This window comes from Sorex araneus, chromosome 1 (genome assembly GCF_027595985.1).
Source record: "Sorex araneus isolate mSorAra2 chromosome 1, mSorAra2.pri, whole genome shotgun sequence".
Classification (NCBI taxonomy): domain Eukaryota; kingdom Metazoa; phylum Chordata; class Mammalia; order Eulipotyphla; family Soricidae; genus Sorex; species Sorex araneus.
Genome location: NC_073302.1, coordinates 175,556,181 through 175,574,683, shown reverse-complemented (window position 1 = coordinate 175,574,683; position 18,503 = coordinate 175,556,181). Strand labels below are relative to the sequence as shown.

The window sequence follows — 18,503 nt, the reverse complement described above, 5'->3', positions numbered from 1 at the left end:
TCCGTGCCAGTCTCCTGCTGCACTGCTTGTCTGCATGCTCCCTTCCCTGGGACAGCCTGTGTGCTCCCTGCTCTCTGCCAGACACTCTCTTCCCATGCTTCCCCTGTCTGTCTCTATGCTTACCACCCTGGGATTGTGCCCCTCACTAAAACACAAGCTCGTTGATCCTGGTCATACATTTTTTTTCTGGAAAACCTACACCAAACTATTATTTTAGTGAGAATTTGAGTTAAATATATTGTGTTTCTTATCATTGTAAATTATCAGCAATGAAAATTGCTAGATACTGAAAGTATATTTTATAGGTGTCATTATTGTAGCACTGGTTTGATAGAGCCATCTGTTGTTGCATCTCATGATTCTAATTATAGTAGTACTTGGAAGTTAATTGCAAGTATCAGTAATGACTGTTCGGATAGCTGCCCATTTATTTTTGTGGCTTGCTTGATAATTATTTTCTAGGAAAATCATTAATTACAAATTGTAGTGACAAAACCCAGATCGTCTCCTGCACTCCCCAAGAGCCTGAAAAGCAAAATCAGAAGTGGGAAGGAAACACTAGCCTCTGGGACATCAGGATATTGGGAGGGTGTGATGCAGTGGCTGTCAGGACACACCTGGATAGCACCCTTTATCTTACCCCAGAATTAGGCTTGCCTAGGAAATGCAAATCTGACAAATGGCCTTTGTCTTAGTGTCAGGGAATTACTGGCCCCAGTCTTTGATTCAATCATGTGTATGTACATTTTATTTGGTACAGTTGTTCCTTTCAATTTCAATTTCTATCCATTTCCTTGGTTGAGAACACTGAATTTTAAACACTAGTTGTTTCAAAAAACAAGACACATTTCTTAAACTTTTAAAGATTTTTTTGTTGGTTAAATTTAACAGATGAATGGTTAAAGAAACCCTGGTACATCTACACAATGGAATACTACGCAGCTGTTAGAAAAGATGAAGTCATGAAATTTGCATATAGGTGGATCAACATGGAAAGTATCATGTTAAATGAAATGAGTCAGAAAGAGAGGGATAGACATAGAAAGATTGCACTCATTTGTGGAATATAAAGTAACAGAATGGGAGACTAACACCCAAGTACAGCAGAGGTAAGTACCAGTAGGATTACTCCACAGCTTAGAAGCCAGCCTCACATGCTGGAGGAAAAGGCAGCTCAGATAGAGAAGGAACCACCAAGTAAAGGGTGCTAGGAGGGCCTGCTCAGGATGGGAGATGCGTGCTGGAAGTAGACTATAGACCGAACATGATGGCCACTCAGTACCTCTATTGCAAACCACAACACCCAAAAGGAGAGAGAGAGCAAAAGGGAATGCCCTGCCTCAGAGGCAGGGTAGGGTGGGGGGAGGGCAAAGTGGGGGTGGTGGGAGGGATGCTGAGACCATTGGCAGTGGAAAATAGGCACTGGTGGATGGATGGGCACTTGACCATTGTATGATTGAAATGCAAGCACAAAAGTTTCTAAGTCTAACTGTACCTCATGGTGATTCACTAATAAAAAATTTTAAAAAAGTTTTCCTAGAGAACAAAAACCAAGTAAATAGATGCTGTATATCATCATCTTAAAATTTGTGTCTGGCGCCCTGTTTCTTTCCCAGAGGAAACACGGGTAGAATTCATTCTCATTTATCTTGTGTATGTCCTAGCGAGTCTTAATATGTACGCTGCCCTGTAAAGGTGCTGCCCTGTGTCCCTGGCCCTCACTCTTCATTACAGAAGCAACTCCTGGTTCTGCCCCCAAAGCTTGGCAGCAGATTACACTTAAGTCTCTTAAATTTGTTTCTAAAATCATGAAGTCTGACAGTCAAGCATTCTGGGTAGCTTCAGAAAGTAGAGCCCTGTTCGACAGCAGGTTCTATTGATATATTGTTTGATGGGTCCTGTTGGTAGCTGTAGGCAGCAGAAACCAACCTGGGCAGCTTAAGTAGAATAGGACGTAGTGTTCATCTAACAGGACACTTCAGAGGGTGGATGGATTGAGCTGTGGCAACATTTGCTTATTTTCATCTCACAAATGTTATCTTTTGTCTCCCTGTCTTCCTTTTTATTTTCAGTTAAGTGGTAATCATCACACGGTATTAAAACTAGTCACTGGTAGTGAGAAATGTTATTCTCTTTTTTTTACTTTATTCTCATGGTTTTAGAGAAAAAGAAGCACTTATTTTTCAATCACTTAAGCAGCGTTTCTGTGGAGGGCACTGCTTGCATGGTTTTTGTCTGGTGACTCTCCCTAGGCCCGGAACCTGCTCTGATGGGTCAGGCATGCTGAATGCCACTTCCAGGTCCTCAGGCAGTTGACAGGGCTTCCTGGCTGGGGAGACGGAGTCATGAAAGAAAGGAAGAGATGGAAGTGGAGGCGTAGAGGTGAATGTTCATGTCCATGGTAATGGGCTGACTTTTCCTAGAGGGAAGAGTGCCGGCTCCAACAAAGGCGACTCCTGTTTGTAACTTGTTCTTCTTTAATCTGAAGCACACAGTAAAGGCGGGAAAATGGCTTGGAGTTTGAAGGTGAGGGAAGAAAGAGGCACCAGAGAAATGCTTAGGTACTAGCCTCTGCCGTTCCCTGATGGACCTGGGCATGGTTGTTTCTGATTCTTGCTGCAGACAGTTCCTTTCAGTCTGTCTTTTATTTTGTCTTTTTAGGTGGACAAAAAAATCGTGAGAACTGAAATAGGAGTTCTTCTTCGCCTCTCACATCCAAACATTGTAAGTGGTTTTTCATCTTTGTTTTCAAATGATCTTCACAGTTCTAGAAAGGAATTTTTGTTCTTTGCTGATAAATTAAAGAGGACCCCCTCGCCCCCAACCAGTACCACTGTGACCTACCTCTTATCCTCATCATTTTTGTCAATTTTTTTTTTTGTAGGCAGCATGGGAGTATCACACCCAGCAGTGCTCAGGGCTTCCTCCTGGCTCCGGCTCAGGGATCACTCCTGATGAGGCTCAGGGGACCAGATGTGGAGCCAGGACTGAACCCAGCTCTGCAGCTTGCAAGGCAAGCGCCCTGCCTGCTGTACTGTTTTCTATCTCTCTCTCTCTCTTTCTCTTTTTTTTCTTATTCTTTTGTTGAATAAATTTTAAAATAACAGCCTCTAAAACTTGCAAACTGGATGGAGCAGCTTCTTTATATCTGTGGTGAAACAATCACTGAGATTAGGAGCATTCCTTATCACCCTAATAGCACACTGGCTTTTCCCTTCTTTTGTGTATCTATATTATTAATATGCCACCACTGAAAAACATTGCAGAAAAATTGCACTGCTTTCCAAATTCATTTCAGTATTCTTTGAAAGACTGCTACAGAAACAATGTGAGGATTCAAATAAAGGATTAACCTGGATAGGGGAAATAAAATGCCCTCAGCAGCTTCTCTTTACGCTGTGTCCAGTCAAAGGTACTAAGGAGGGGTCTGGCAGCAATCTTTGTGGGCCAGATGAAGTAAAAATAAAATAAAGTAAAATAAACCATAATTATTTTCCAGGTATATTCAATGATTTTAGGAACTGAGTTACCTAAATATATATTTAAATATATTTAACTCATTTTTTTGAGAGTTGTAGTATCCAAGATGACCAGCAAAGTCTTAAAACTTGAATATGGTGGTCTAAAATTGGTTTCTTCTGATACCAGAAATGAGAGGGTGTATCTAGAGTGGGACTTGGGGTAACTGGTTGGGACTGCCAGGGGAAGAGAGTAGTCATCTCTAATAATTCCAATGGGATGAAGAGAAACTACCTCCTTTGAGGGTTCCAAGAAAGTCAAGGAAGCATTTTCCCAGAACCTGCTTCTCTCCCTAGAGATTGCCTCTGGGTTTCCATGGCCAAACTCATGGCTGGTAACGGGGAGGTGGGTGGTTCCTCTGATAGGCACATACACCCATGAGCCTGGGAGTGGTGGATGATTCCTGCATAACAGGAATTATTATTCCTGCATAACCACAGGGTGTGGACAGGACCCAGATGCTGTCCACCCATGCTACTGTTCTTGGTACACTGATACACAATTTCATGACCTGGATGTGGTTACACCATAGTCATCAAAGGCCTCACCAAAGTACTCTGATTAGAAAAGAAAATATTTTACAAGAATTTCCAACTAAACTGATTCCCTTCAGACTTTCATGGCCATCAAGAAGATCAGGAAACGGGATGGTAAGAAGTGACTAAACCAGTTGTGACTTGGAACTGAGGGCTCAGAACCTTGCTTCCAGGAGTCAACTCAGAATTCTTATTGCTTTGGTTAGGTGGTGAGGGCTATGGGTAAACAATGAGCACATTGATGTGTGCAGTCACCATTTTGGCATTATCTGTCCTTTTTTAAAGATGGAAATCAATATGAAATTTATATAATTAGATCAAACTTGGTATGTAAATTTTAAAATGTAGGAGGAAAATATCCAGAATTGGGTGGATCACTGGAATGTGCTGCGAACTTTGTTGTGGACAGTCAGTCCCTGCCACTCTCATTTGCCTAAGAAGTTCATTTTCCTCCAGCAACGTTCTCTCTGTTGAGAGCACCCTTTCCCTACAGACTCTCTGAGACACTCTTTTACCTCAGACTACACATTCCAAGTTCTTTCCTAGGAAAAATAGGTATTTGCTTTTCTTATAATAATCATGCCCCTGTCTTAGAAAATACTGTTTGTTACATTTGCTAAGTTTTTTAAATTCTGGATTAATGCAGAAATTAGTAGCAATGTAGCACAGTCATCCCGTTGTTCACCAACTTGCTCGAGTGGACACCAGTAACGTCTCCATTGTGAGACTTGTTACTGTTTTTGGCATATCAAATACACCATGGGTAGCTTGCCAGGCTCTGCCGTGCGGGCGGAATACTCTTGGTAGCTTGCTGGGCTCTCTGAGAGGGACGGAGGAATTGGACCTGAGCTGGCCGCGTCCAAAGCAAATGCCCTACCAGCTGTGCTATTGCTCCATGTTTTAAAAATATTTTAAGGAGTGTTTCAACTCTTGGCAGGAAAAATGTAAAAGCTTAAATGGATCTTTGAAAAAGTAAGGAAACTGATAAAAAAAAAACAAAGAAAGAAAAAAAGCAAATCAGCATGACAAATGTCTACCTGCACTAGAAATCGAGTTCTGACTTAGAATTCAGCTTTATACCATTACAGGAGCAGTTCTATAGCCATAGTGTAGCTATTTTTAAACATTGAAAAATAAGGAATTTTCAAAACTCTTCTATAAATTTTTCCTCAGATCAAACTTAAAGAGATCTTTGAGACTCCTGCAGAAATCAGTTTGGTCCTAGAGCTCGTGACAGGAGGAGAGCTGTTTGACAGGTGAGTGGTCCTAGGATGCAGACAGGTTTTGCTTCTCATACCAAGAAGGAATTAATTGTATATGCTCACAAAATAAATAAGTGAGCAAGCGGCGGCAGTGGCAGTCTCTCTTACCCACCAACAGATTCAAGAAGGAAGGAACAGGGCTGCCAGGCTGATTTGTGATCAGTTGCCATATATTCTATTCTCCCCATGTGTCTGTTTCAGTCTCACTAAGTGCCCCATACCAGTCTCACACTGCCCCTCATTCCCATCCCCTCCTATGCCCCATCCTAGTCTCTCCATGCTCCATCTTGCAACCTTGGTCTTGGGCCCAACCTCCAAGCATTGGGGGTAGCAACTACAGGTAGGTGAGGTAGCACAATAAACAAATGAAAGCCCTTCCTTCTGAGAGAAGCTCTTCTAAGATAAAATAAAGATCTCCTGCAGCCAGGAGATTGGCTCAAGGGCAAAATACCATCTAGGGGTGTTTCTCCTTTCCTTAGTCCAACAACCTTCATCTTAGTTTTACTTCTAAATAATCTTTCTAGTCATTTTTTATGGACACAGTAAGAGATACCTTAATCTAATAGGGTGGCTCTCCTGGGGAAATCTTGCTGTAGATCCCAGACTACAGTGCTCAGGCCAGATTAGTCTTTCCTAATTATAGCAGGGTCCTAATCCAGTTGTTACTCTTTGGTTCATGACAGAATTTGTCTATGTCCATATTCTTAACTTATAGTTAAATATGGTGCTTGGCCTGGCCCTTTTCAATGCCAGTGTAGCTCACAGCTTGCCCTGGGGCCATCCAATCCATTCATTGGGACCCTGCTTTTGGGGTGCTAGGAACTAAGGGCAATTGAGGCTTAAGTTGAGAGAACAGATGCCCAGGAGTGAATATTATTTGAAGTCAATTAACTCCCAAGTTACAAAAGCATAGCACTACCTATCTTCCTGTGTCTATACAAAAAGGACATTGCTCTGAAATGAACTATGCAAAAGGACATAAAGGAAGGGGAAAATAGCAATATTTCACTTACAAATACAAAATCAGAGGTTTTTGAGGAATTTGACTTTACAAGTCACAGGTGTCCTAAGGGGAAATTGGTGATTAATCAATTGGGGAAAAGAGAACAGAGAAGTTAAAGATACACACAAAGGAATGGGAGTGCTTTGGGAGCACTGTGATGCGTGTAACCCAATATAAACCTAAGCTCCTGCAACCAGGGAGAAACAACAAGCCAATGTTATCCTATAGGAATAAAAGAAAAATTCTCTTCGGAATTTCATATGCTGATTGTGCCACTATTAAAAATGTTCATTTAAAAAATCTTTTTGTAAGTAAAGAGAGAGTGAAAATTGTCAGTGGACAAAATTTGTGATGCTGAATGAGTGAGTAAAAGGAAACAAGAGCGAAATAGAATAAACCAGTTTAATATTTAATGCATCTATTTCCTAGTTTAAAAACTGAAATTTCAGGGATGGAGAGATAATACAGAGGGTAAAGCTTGAGCATGCAACTGATATGGGGTTCAATCCCTGGCACCCCCATATGGTCCTCTGAGCATTGCCAGAAGTGATCCCTGAGCATAAATAAAGCCCAAAGCACCACTGGGTGTGGCTCAGAAAAACAAAACAAAAGAAAAGAAAGCAATTAAAAATTTATAGCTGCAATAAATTAAAAATGAACAATAAGATCTATCCAAATATTTCCCAAATTATTATTGAGATGCCATGATTTACAATACTGTTGATGATGGGTTTCATGAATACAATATTCCAGTACCACCCTCAGAAGACCACTTCCCTCCAGCAAGGTTTCCTCTACCCACCACTTTCCTCCCACCCCTCTAAGCTCAGTTCTGTGGACAAATTCTCAGGCCTGTCACCTTTGGAAATTTTAAAATCCCGTGTTATGTGTTCTTCTAGCCCATTCTTACCTGTCCCTCTCCTTCTGACTGCTTAACTCTTCATGATACCTCTGCTTCCATCCACACCATGGCCAACTGCATGACATTATCCTTCTAGCTGAGAAGTATTCCAGGGTGTATGTGTGTGTGTTTGCGTGTGTGTGCATGAGTGTGTGTATGCATGCGTGTCAACAGTACAGTTTATTTATCCATTCATCTGTTCTTAAACTCTTGTTTCCAGATCTTGTTTTTTCTGTGAATAGTGTTGTAATTTACATTAATAACTTAGGAACACAAATGTCTTTTGGAATTAGTGTTTGGGGGGCCTTGGTATATATACGTGCCAATAAGTGGAATTGCTGTGCTGTGTGACAAATCAATTCTTAATGTTTTGAGATGTGTCTCTATTGTTTTTCAAAGAGGTTGAGCCATTTGACCTTCACCAGCAGTAGATAGTCCCCTTTCCAGGCATTTACATTGGTTTTGTTCTTTTCTGAGATGTGCCAGCCTCACTAGTGTGAGGGGATATCCCATTACTTTTATTGAAATTCCCTTATGATAAATGATGAGGAGCATTTTTATATACCTATTGTTGGGCGGTGCTTGGAGGACCATATGGGATGCCGGAGAATCAAACCCAGGTCGGCCACTTGCAAGGCAAATGCCCTATCCACTGTGCTTTCGCCTTTCATGTGGCCAACCCGTGTTCTATTCTTCCGCCCCTCTCGGAGAGCTCGGCAAGCTACTGACAGTATGGAGCCTGCATGGCAGAGCCTGGCAAGCTACCCGTGTGTATTGGATATGCCAAAAACAGTAACAATAAGTCTCTCAATGAGAGACGTTACTGGTGCCCGCTCAAACAAATCGATGAGCAATGGGATGACAGTTATTCTTACAGTTATTATTGGGCAGCTGCCAGTGCCCAATAATAAACAAGTTGAACATCAATTGAAAAAGCTTCTGCACCACATTTGAAATGATGAATAGAAAAAATAGACACTCTGTGTGCATGGAGAAAATATTTGCTCACTGCTCATTTGACTGAGTAGTCAACAGCAAAAAGTCCTGAACAACCCTATAAAAATAATGGGGTGGGGGAGAGATGAAGTCACTTCTCTAAAGAAACCATACAGAAGGTCAAAAGATACATGAAAAATTCTCTTCATCCCTTACCACACCATTTTATGAGAAAACAATTTATAAAAATTACATAAATTAAAAATTTACTATAAGTAGTTTTTTATGATACAAATGAACTTTACAAAAAAAGTACAAATTAAAAGAAAATGTTGAGTAAATCTATATTACCAACGGTCATGAAACTGCTCTGGTATAAAATTTGTGTTGAGAATAGGTTAAGAGCTAAGGGCAGACAGAGACCAGAAAGAGATCGATATAAAGTTGTTGATAGAGCTTGAGTGCCTGAATCACAAAAAATGCTCAACAAATGTTTTACTGACTGACTGACTGACTGAATGAATGAATGAGCACCTGCTCCTTTGAATGGGCTGTGTTGAGCAAGATATATAAAGATATCTAATGATATCTAAAGGGTCTTGAGACTCCTTGGAGATGCACATTCCACCCCTTCCTTTCCAATTCAGCTTTACCCAGTTAATATTTGCTACCATTTCTGGAAATTTCAAAAGTACTTACATTGCTTTTTAAAGTTCCTCTTTATTTATAAATGTTACAAAGTACAGATTTGTTACCTTCTGGTAACAGATTCAAATGGTCCAGCTTCGGTGGGCCTGCATACTTATTTTCAATATGCATATATTGTTAATCACTTGCTTGCCATCCAGTTGCTGATCAATTTGCTCCAACAGGCACCAGTAATGTCTCCATACATCCCTGTCACGTGCTAGTGTAACCCAATGGTATCTGCTCACTCCAGGAACATGAAGAGCCTCAAACAGTTCCTTCAGGATCTTGACAAAGTCTGACCATCTCGTAGGTGGGCGGCCAGGTGTTCTTTTGATATCCTGTGGAATCCAGTTGGTAACAGCTGTAGTTCAGTGGTCGTTTCTGAATTGCCTTATGTGTCCAGACAATCTGATTTTTAACACCTTGGCAAACAAGACAGAATCCCTGATTCTTAATCGTCGATGGAGGTCGGAACTCTGGATACCTTCTCTCACTTGAGTGAAATGTGATATTTCAAGCACAGCTCTTTCGATTCCTCTTTCAGAGACCTGTTTTCATTGGGGCCCAGGTCTCTGAGGCTATGTTAGTGCATGAAGAATGGTGGAGTCAAAAATATGTGCCCAGAGCTGGAGGTTCTTTGTCCTTTTAACAACTTCTTCAATGCTCTTGAAGGTGTTCCACATTGCTCTCTTCCTCCTGAACAGCTCAGGTGCCAGGTTGGTCATCATGTTGAGTTTTCGACCGAGGTACACGAAACTGCTGCATTCGGAGATGTTCACTCCATTGAGAGCAAATGGAAAGTCAGGAACTAGTCCCTTTGTCATGAACATTGTCTTGGTGAGATTCAGCTGCAGTCCCACCTTTCTGCACTAACAGTCCAAGTTAGCCAGCATTCGTGCTGCTTGGCTAATGTTTGGTCTTATTAGAACACTGTCATCAGTGAAGCAGAGGTGGTATAGGTGCCGTCAGCCTATCTTTACTCCCATTCCAGTCATTGCATGACATTCTCGAAGAGTTTTGATGAAATGGTATCACCCTGCCTAACCCCTCTCTTTACATCAATGATCACTTCCTTTTAGTATGATGAGATCCTGGTGGTGAATCTGTAATACAACTCATGAAGAATCTTGATGTACTGAGTTTTAATGCCCTGTTTGGCTAGGTCTTTGATGACCAGTTTCATTTGAACTTTGATTCAGTTTCAACAGAATCAAAGGCCTTCTTTAAATCGATGAATGTTAGACAGAGCAGCATCTTGAACTCTCATGAAATCTCAGTGAGCTTGGTCACCTGTGGATATGGTCGATTGTGCTGAATCCTTTTTGGAACCCAGCTTGCTCACGTGGTTGTCCTTTGTCTAGTGTTCTACCAATCCTATTCAGGATGACTTGAGTGAACAACTTGTAGATGACGGACAATAGACAGATTGGGAGATAGTTGCTGATGTCGTGGATGTCTCCCTTCTTGTACAACAGAACGGTCCTGCTGGTTTTCCATTGGGATGGAACGTTGTATTCAGACAGGTAGCATGTGAAGAGCCGAACCAGTGTATTGATGAGTACTGACAGCAGATACTTCAGGTGTTCAGGTCTGACCTTGCCTGGAACAGGTGCTGTACACTTCTTTACTGACAAAATGGCATGTAAGATTTCAGAAGGGAGAACGCTGGGAACAACATATCCATTCTGCAGAATTTGGTATGTGGGCAGTTGGACATGGCTATTGAAGAGATCTGAGTAGAAGTCGTGGATAACCTTTTCCATTGCCCTTCTCAAAGATGTGATAGATCCATCAGGATATCAGAGGGCAGTCATCTTGGTCTTATAGTTGGCGAAGGACAGCCGGGCATTGCCAATACTTTTCTCTGCTTCTGCCACATTGGCCAACACTGCTGCTCTTTTCTTTTTAAGGTATTCCTTTATTGTTTCTCTGCACAGTTTGCAAGCTCGGACGTTAGCTTGTGATTGCCTGAGTCTCACACCAAACCACATTGGTGAATGAGCTCAAGAGTTTCCAAAGACAGGCATCTTTTGGTGGCTTTCTTTCTCTGGGTGTTCTTCGCACAAACATGGAGGTGCTGAACCAGTCGATCGTATTCCTCATCAATGTTGTCAATGATGGCATCTTTCCATATTGCTGCAATAGTGCCAAGAGCTCTCAGTTGCTGGTCATTCTGGGAGTTCTCTTCTAAAACTTTGAAGCCCTTTCTCCCTGCTCTGTGAAGTAGAATTTTGCACGGAGACGGTGGTCTCATTTCATTTGGAATTCTGGGACAACAGGGACATCAGTCAGGAAAAACCATTGATTGAATATGATGTGGTCAGTTTCATTGTAGAACTGTCCACCGGGAGACTCCCATGTCCAATGTTTAGATTCAGCCTTCTGGAACTGTGAGTTACCATGGATGGTCTTGGTTAACATGATGACTCAGACAGTCTCTCACCCTGTTCGTTCCATTCTAAGCCGTGGGTCCCGATGTAGAGTTCTTTGGGTGACCTTCTATTTCCTATCTCGACATTAAAATCGCTAACATTGATCTTGTAGAAGGTGTGGTCTTTATAGAACTTCTCCAGCTCCATGTAGAACTTCTCAATTTATTTTTCATCATAGTTGGATGCTGGTGCATAGATGACAAAGATAGAAACTGCCAGAAATGAGCCACATCTATTCAAACATAAGCGTCCAATTTGGGTTGTTAGGCCTTCGAACGAATCAATGCTCATGGCCAAGTTTGTGTTGACAAGGACACTGACACCACCGACACCTCTACTGTCACATGTTCGAGGAACAGTTCTTCTCCAGTGTTGAAAACGGCGTGATGTGATCTCTGCCTTCTTGTCTCAGTCAATCCAGTGATGTCGTACTTGATCATCTACGCTTGCACTTTCCGGTCCTCAATGGTTGCTCCCAATGCCAGCATGCATGCATTATAAGTGTAGACAGTCATTTTAGTCCTTCTTCGTTTTGGCAGACTAGTTCAGCCCTGAGATTTTAGCAGCCTTCCCTTCCTCATCCTTCTCAATGCTGCCGTATTGGGGGTTCTTCCAGGGTCAGGGGAATGAGGCCCATTTTTTTACTGTTTTTGGCATATTGAATATGCCATAGGTAGCTTGCCAGGCTCTGCCATGTGGTGACATGTCCTATTGGTTCACTCTTCACCGGTTGGCACCATTGCCACCCCCTAGCCGCGATGAGGCAGTGAACCATCAAGAGGGAGTTTTATTAAAATATTAACAAATATATTTATTGAAGTTTCTTTAGAACAGGCTAACCAAATTAGTCAATCTAAAAACAGTAACATTTTAATTATTGGTATAATTGTCCATTTTTATTTATTTTGTTTGGGGACCACAAGTGGCAATACTCAGGAGTTACACCTGGTGGTTCTTGAGGGATCTTATGTGATGCTGGATGCCAGGGATCAAACCCTGGTCACATATAAGGCAAGCACTATACCCATTGTACTATCTCTCCAGCCCCAAATTACTAGTAATATTATTCTTTACAAGTAAATGAATGGACTGAAATGAGCATCAGTAATCCAAAGACATAAATAAATACTTTTCTGCAATCTATGGAGTGACATCTAAATCTTAATGAGAAAACCAAACTTAAGTACTTAATTTATATAAATCTTACAGCAAATTTGTTTTGTTTTGTTTGGGGCCCCCATCCCACAATGATCTGCTCAGGGATCCCCTGCAGACTGAGGGTGCAGATGGGTGCCAGGGATGGAGTTCAGGTCGGCTTTGTGCAAGGCTTACCTGCTATATCTGCTATACCTGCCTTACCTGCTATACTACAGCTCCGGCTCCTGGACAGCAAATCTGAAATAGTTCTATGTTGCTAAGAAAGCTAACATGCTCTCACAGACTTGCCTTTTCAGAAGTCTCATTCCCTTGTGATTAGAAAAGATTCTGATTTCTGATAATTGTGTTTATTTCAGCTATGCTGTTTTTGAATGATTTTTTTCAGTGTTCTTTAATTGCATATACTTGCAGGACAAAAATTCACACTGAAGTTATCTATAAAGTTACTTATTATTTATTCACCTCACTCTATTTTTTAAAATTATTTTGTCATCAAGATAATCTTTTCTCCCTCTTCCCAGTCTTGTTCCATGAAAGAATTATGGTTCTCTCAACATGTAGACTAGGTAGTTTTAAAAGGGTAGAGTTAATTCGGCTCTAGATAAAAATGAAAAACTACATGTTACTGATACATTGCATTTACAAATTTAAATAGATGAAATTTAAATTTAAATCGACAGTTGTTGACAGTGCAGACAGTGCTATATTTCTTTTAGCAAAAAGATCTAGAGAATGGCACACGTCCAGCAAAGCATTCAACAACTCTAAGTTCTCAGTGGTCTTAAGGCAGACCTTATCTGCAGCCCCCAGGTATTGTTCACAGCAATGACATATCTGAGGGGAACTTTTTGTTATTATTTTTTATCATATCCTTAGGAATTACAAAGTTGCAAAGACATATATGATTTTTAGGCATATATTGTTCCAACACCAGTCCCTACATTGGTGCCCTCCACCAATGTCTCCGATTTTCCTTTACTTCACAGCATGCTGCTGGGTCAGGCACTGTTCCCCTGCCCTGTTCATCAAATTTCTTAATTAAGACTTATCTTTAAGATTATATCAGACTAAAACTATATCTAACATATTTTCCATATATTGCTTTCTTTTGTGAGAGTTAATAACTAATGGGGCCAGAAAAATATTACCATGTGTAGGCCCCTGTCTTGCATGACTCAGGGCAGAGGACCTCAGAAAAGAGTGTTTCCCTCTTTCTGCTCCACCAGCCCTGGCACCTGCACTCTGGGAACTGCCTGACTCAGATCAAGTCAGTGCCAGCCTGACTGACCCCAGGCCGCGGGCATGTGGTAGTCCTCACAGAAAAGAATTTCAGGAAGAGGCAAAATGGTAAAGCAGGATGGTTTTTACTGAAAAAAATGTATTCGAAAAGATGTGAGGGGAGAGAAGAGAAGTAGATGTTCAGGAGAGAACTGGGATTCTTCAGAGAGGAAGAACAGAGACAGGGCAAACCAGGGAGGTGCAGTTCTGAAGGGCGTGCAGGCTGGTAGAGCCCCATTAGGGAGATTCCTAGACAATTCTTTTCGTTTTTTTCCTTGAAGTTTTGCATCCATAAGTTAATCTGGATGCTGCCACAGGAAAGCACTGTTGATGGTCTCTTAATCTCCTTCCTGTGCTGTGGATGGCCTCATTCATAATCTCATCCCTTGTACTGTGGATGGTCCTTTTATAATCTCATCCCTTGACTGTGGATGGTCCTTTTATAATCTCATCCCTTGCACTGTGGATGGCCTCTTCATAACCCCATAGACTTCTGTAGCTTCTCCTTTTTGAGGGTTCCTCCCTTCCCTGGGTTGGGCCTTGGATTTCTGCCTCTGGCAGATGTCTCAGTCTCTCTTCTCCAAAGAGCTCAGGACTTGTACGTCAGAGGAATATGGTCTTCAAGCATTTGGGCTACCTCAGACTAAACCTTTCTTCTTCAGTTTCTCCTAAAAGACATTCCTGCTCAGCTGGGCACCCATATGCGACGCTGAAACTGTGTCATAGGTCTGAGACTGTTAAGCTTTGAGTGCTGTCATCTACTACAGGAGCACATTTTATTTTATTCTCTTGGTGAGGAAAGATAGTTTTAATTGAATGAAATTTCCTTTTTTATTGAGTGAAATTTGCTTAGGAAGTGAGAGGAGAGAAAGAAAGGAAGATGCTATTCCAGAGACACGGGCTTCTCCAGAGTAGGACGAAAGTGGAGACAAGCAGGGAGAGCTTTAGACAGTTGTTTCCGATGAGCTTCCCTGGAGATGTGCAGTCCACAGGCTTCATGGGCTCTATCTCAGGAAAGGTGGGCCTGTCCCTTCTGCAGAGCTCAGGATGGGTGTGCCATGGGGCGTGGCCTGCGTGCCTTTGGGCTATTTCAGGGCTAGGTAATCTGTTGTGTTTTAATTATTTCTGAATGTATATAATCAGTCCCTTCTACTTCCTGCAATGCTTCCTGCTGGAGATTTCACCCCTGTAAATCTTTAAGGGGTGCAAGGGGGAGGGTGTGTCTTCTTCAAATCCTTTACACTAAAGAGCAGGAGCAGATTTTATGCTTCAGCAGTTAGTTATTTGTGCAGGCTGATTCAGGCTGAGCTCCTGAGGGTGGATTGATGGTCTTCCTGTGAACTTTTCCCCAGAGAGCTCCTGCACTGGAAGGATCCCAAGGGAGTGTGGGGCTTTCCAGGCCTTTCTTCTTCCAGACCCTGATTGGTGACATTTGTTCCCTCTTCCCTGTGAGGTGGCTGGAATCTTTGCTCTGCTTGTTGGGTGTTGATTTGTAATCAGAAGATTCTTGGCGGGAAGCAGAGACCTCAGCTATCAGCCGGGCTTGGTTGCACTCTTCCCTTCTGGGTCTGGCTCCTGAGCCTTTTCTTAGTAACTCTTTGATGGCTTATTTTTTTCTTGAAAAAAAAAACAAAACAACTTTTTTATTGAACCACTGTGAGAGAGACCCTTAAAAAGCTGATCATGATTGGATTTTAGTCATACAGTGTTCCAACACCCATCCCATCCCTCCACCAGTGTACATTTCCCTCTATAACCTCCCACTCCCCGCCCCCTGCCTGCCTCTATAGCAGGTTGTCGTCTTCTTCTTCTTCTTCTTCTTCTTCTTCTTCTTCTTCTTCTTCTTCTTCTTCTTCTTCTTCTTCTTCTTCTTCTTCTTCTTCTTCTTCTTCTTCTTCTTCTTCTTCTTCTTCTTCTTCTTCTTCTTCTTCTTCTTCTTCTTCTTCTTCTTCTTCTTCTTCTTCTTCTTCTCCTTCTCCTCCTCCTCCTCCTCCTCCTCCTCCTCCTCCTCCTCCTCCTCCTCCTCCTCCTCCTTCTCCTTCTTCTTCTTTTCTTCTTTTCTTCTCCTTCTCCTTCTCCTTCTCCTTCTCCTTCTCCTCCTCCTCCTCCTCCTCCTCCTCCTCCTTCTTCTCCTTCTCCTCCTCCTCCTCCTCCTCCTTCTTCTCCTTCTCCTCCTCCTCCTCCTCCTCCTCCTCCTCCTCCTCCTCCTCCTCCTCCTCCTCCTCCTCCTCCTCCTCCTCCTCCTCCTCCTCCTCCTCCTTCTTCTTCTTCCTCTCTCTCTCCCCCTTTGATGTTTTTATATGTGTCTTCAAGAGACTTTGTAAATTTGGTTTAGTTTAGGCATTGCTCAGGGCTTGCCCCTGGCTTTGCCCTCGGGTGTCACTCTTGGGACTCTCAGAAGACCTTAATGGATGCCAGGAACAAACTGGGTTTGCCAGTGCAACACAAGTGCCCTGTCCGCTGACTCTCCAGCTCCGGAAATACTTTTTATTTAACATGTTTTTATTGTTCTTATGTTGGGGGAAGGTTCTCCTATGTCGTTGATATGGATAAAAATTTAATATGTATGATATTAAGAATTCCTTTCTATTCACTTGTCTGTTTTCTTCTAATATGCCAGTCCTCTGGGACAGTAAGGAGGAAACATTGTCTCACCGTAGAGATGTGCACTCTCCTGGCTCTGCCCTTTGCAGTCACCGCATGGCTCCTGCTGCTGTGCCTGGGCGCCCCTCAGCAGACCCCTCTCAGCATCTGCTGTCCTCGCCTGCACTCTGCCCCTGCTCCCTGGTGCTGCCCCCGTGGTTCCCCAATGCCGCAGTGTTCCTTAGACCCTGGGGCAAGGCCCTTGAGCCCTGTCCCTGTCAGGGCCTTTGTGCACTGTACCCTGCGGTTCCATGACTGCTTTCCTGGTCTCCTGGCCCCACAGGCGCATGTGGGCGAGACCCCGTGCTCATGTTCCGTCCAGGCACACTGGCCTGACCCTGCAGTCCATCCAGGCACTCAAGGCGGGGAGTGTCTGTCTGTAGGCTTTAGTTTATCGGCTCTTACCCCCCAGCCCCAGTATTCTCATGGTCCTTTATGACTGGGTACCTTTCCTCTGGGCCAGGCTTAAACTTTGGACTACACCCTCTACCCACTTGGCGCCACAGCCTACTACAACACTCCCTGAGTATTCTTCTTATTTATAAGACTATTTATCTATAAATACATAGATCAGCAACGATCTGTGTATATTGCTTTATAGATATGAATGTATATGTTAAGATATATGTCTATATCTTCAAAATTTCTACAGTGGGGAGGGGGAAATAAAACTTCTAGAGTGATTGGTTACTTCATGGCTTCTAAAAATTGAAGTTGCTAGTCTATTTTGTCTAAGCTGTAAGCTGTCTATCCATGGTTCAATTTTACCGGCTTTATGTTTTCTGATTTGAACTAAGTTTACATAGAAATCATTTTTTGTTGCTTTGTAAGACAAATGATATACTCTGCTAAGTTTTAATCACTTCATTTGAAAATAAGCTTCTGAAATACTTTATGTTAGAGCAGTAATATCTAAGAAATCGGTGCTGAGAGTGCGTCCAAGGCGGCAGTACCTCTGCACTGGGTGTTCACGTATCCACGTCCCCTTCACACTGTGGGGAGTGACGACAGCACCACAGCAGCATCTAGACGCTGTCCTGGGCCATTGCCACAGGGCCATTCCAGGTCTGTTCCACCAGGGCCGGGCAAGGGGTCTCCTAGGGGGCCAAGCAGAGAACTGGTCTGAATTCGAGTCATAGTCTGAAGGCTGGCGACTTGGCTGAAAGGAGTCTTCACACTGGAGGCCACATTGTGAGCCGCTGTCACCACCCACAGGTCACCTCCTGCTTCTTTCTGGCTGCCGCCATATCCCTCCTGGCCAGCAGGAGAACAGGGAGCAGAGCCACTCTCAGAGCAGGCTTTCCAGACAAGAGTCTGTGGGATTCCACGTCGGCCCCAGTCACTCTGGAGATTTTGCCAAAGTAACACCGAGTGCACATTCTTTCCCTGGACAGCATACTTGTGATGAGTGTCACTCAGGAGTTCCGTGGTAAGGTCATCCTTTCAGCAATGCTGAATTCCTCATGGTAAAGCACACAGGCATTGAGAACAGACAATTGGTTCAAGAAACTACGGTACATCTACACAATGGAATACTATGCACCTGTCAGGAGAGATGAAGTCATGACCTTTGCTTATAAGTAGATAGACATGGAGAGTATCATGCTAAGTGAAATGAGTCAGAAAGAGAGGGACAGACATAGAAGGACTGCATTCATTTGTAGAATATAAAATAATATGAGACTGACACCCCAGGACAGTAGACACAAGGGCCAGGAAGATTTCTCCACAATTGGAAGCCTACCTCATGAGAGGGGGGAGAAGGTAGCTGGGATAGAGAAGGGATCATTAAGTCCATGAGGGTTGAAGGAATCATTCGGGATGGGAGATGTGTGCTGAAAGTAAATAAAGGACCAAATATGATAACCTCTCAGTGTCTGTGTTGCAAGCCATAATTCCCCAAAGTAGAGAGAGAATATGGGGAATATTGCCTGCCATAGAGGCAGGGGGAGGGTGGGGAAGGAGGGTATATTGGGGATATTATGGTGGGGAATGTGTACTGGTGGAGGGATCATTGTTTGATCATTGTATGATTGTAACTCAAACATGAAAGCTTGTAACTGTATCTCACGGTGATTCAATTAAAAAAAAATAGAACACAGGCAAGGAATTGTCAGAATTCAAACCTACATGCGATAGTATTCC

General features: G+C 42.8%; 1 protein-coding gene across 2 annotated transcripts in view; it reads left to right on the top strand.

The window, feature by feature from the left end:
• Window positions 1-18,503, top strand: part of CAMK4 (calcium/calmodulin dependent protein kinase IV) — a 250,063-nt gene that overhangs the window by 138,637 nt on the left and 92,923 nt on the right. For both annotated transcript variants that reach the window (XM_004615785.2, XM_055124137.1), the window contains exons 3-4: window positions 2,662-2,724; window positions 5,229-5,311. In XM_004615785.2, coding sequence (XP_004615842.2) covers window positions 2,662-2,724; window positions 5,229-5,311 — 146 coding nt within the window. The remainder of the gene's footprint in view (window positions 1-2,661; window positions 2,725-5,228; window positions 5,312-18,503) is intronic.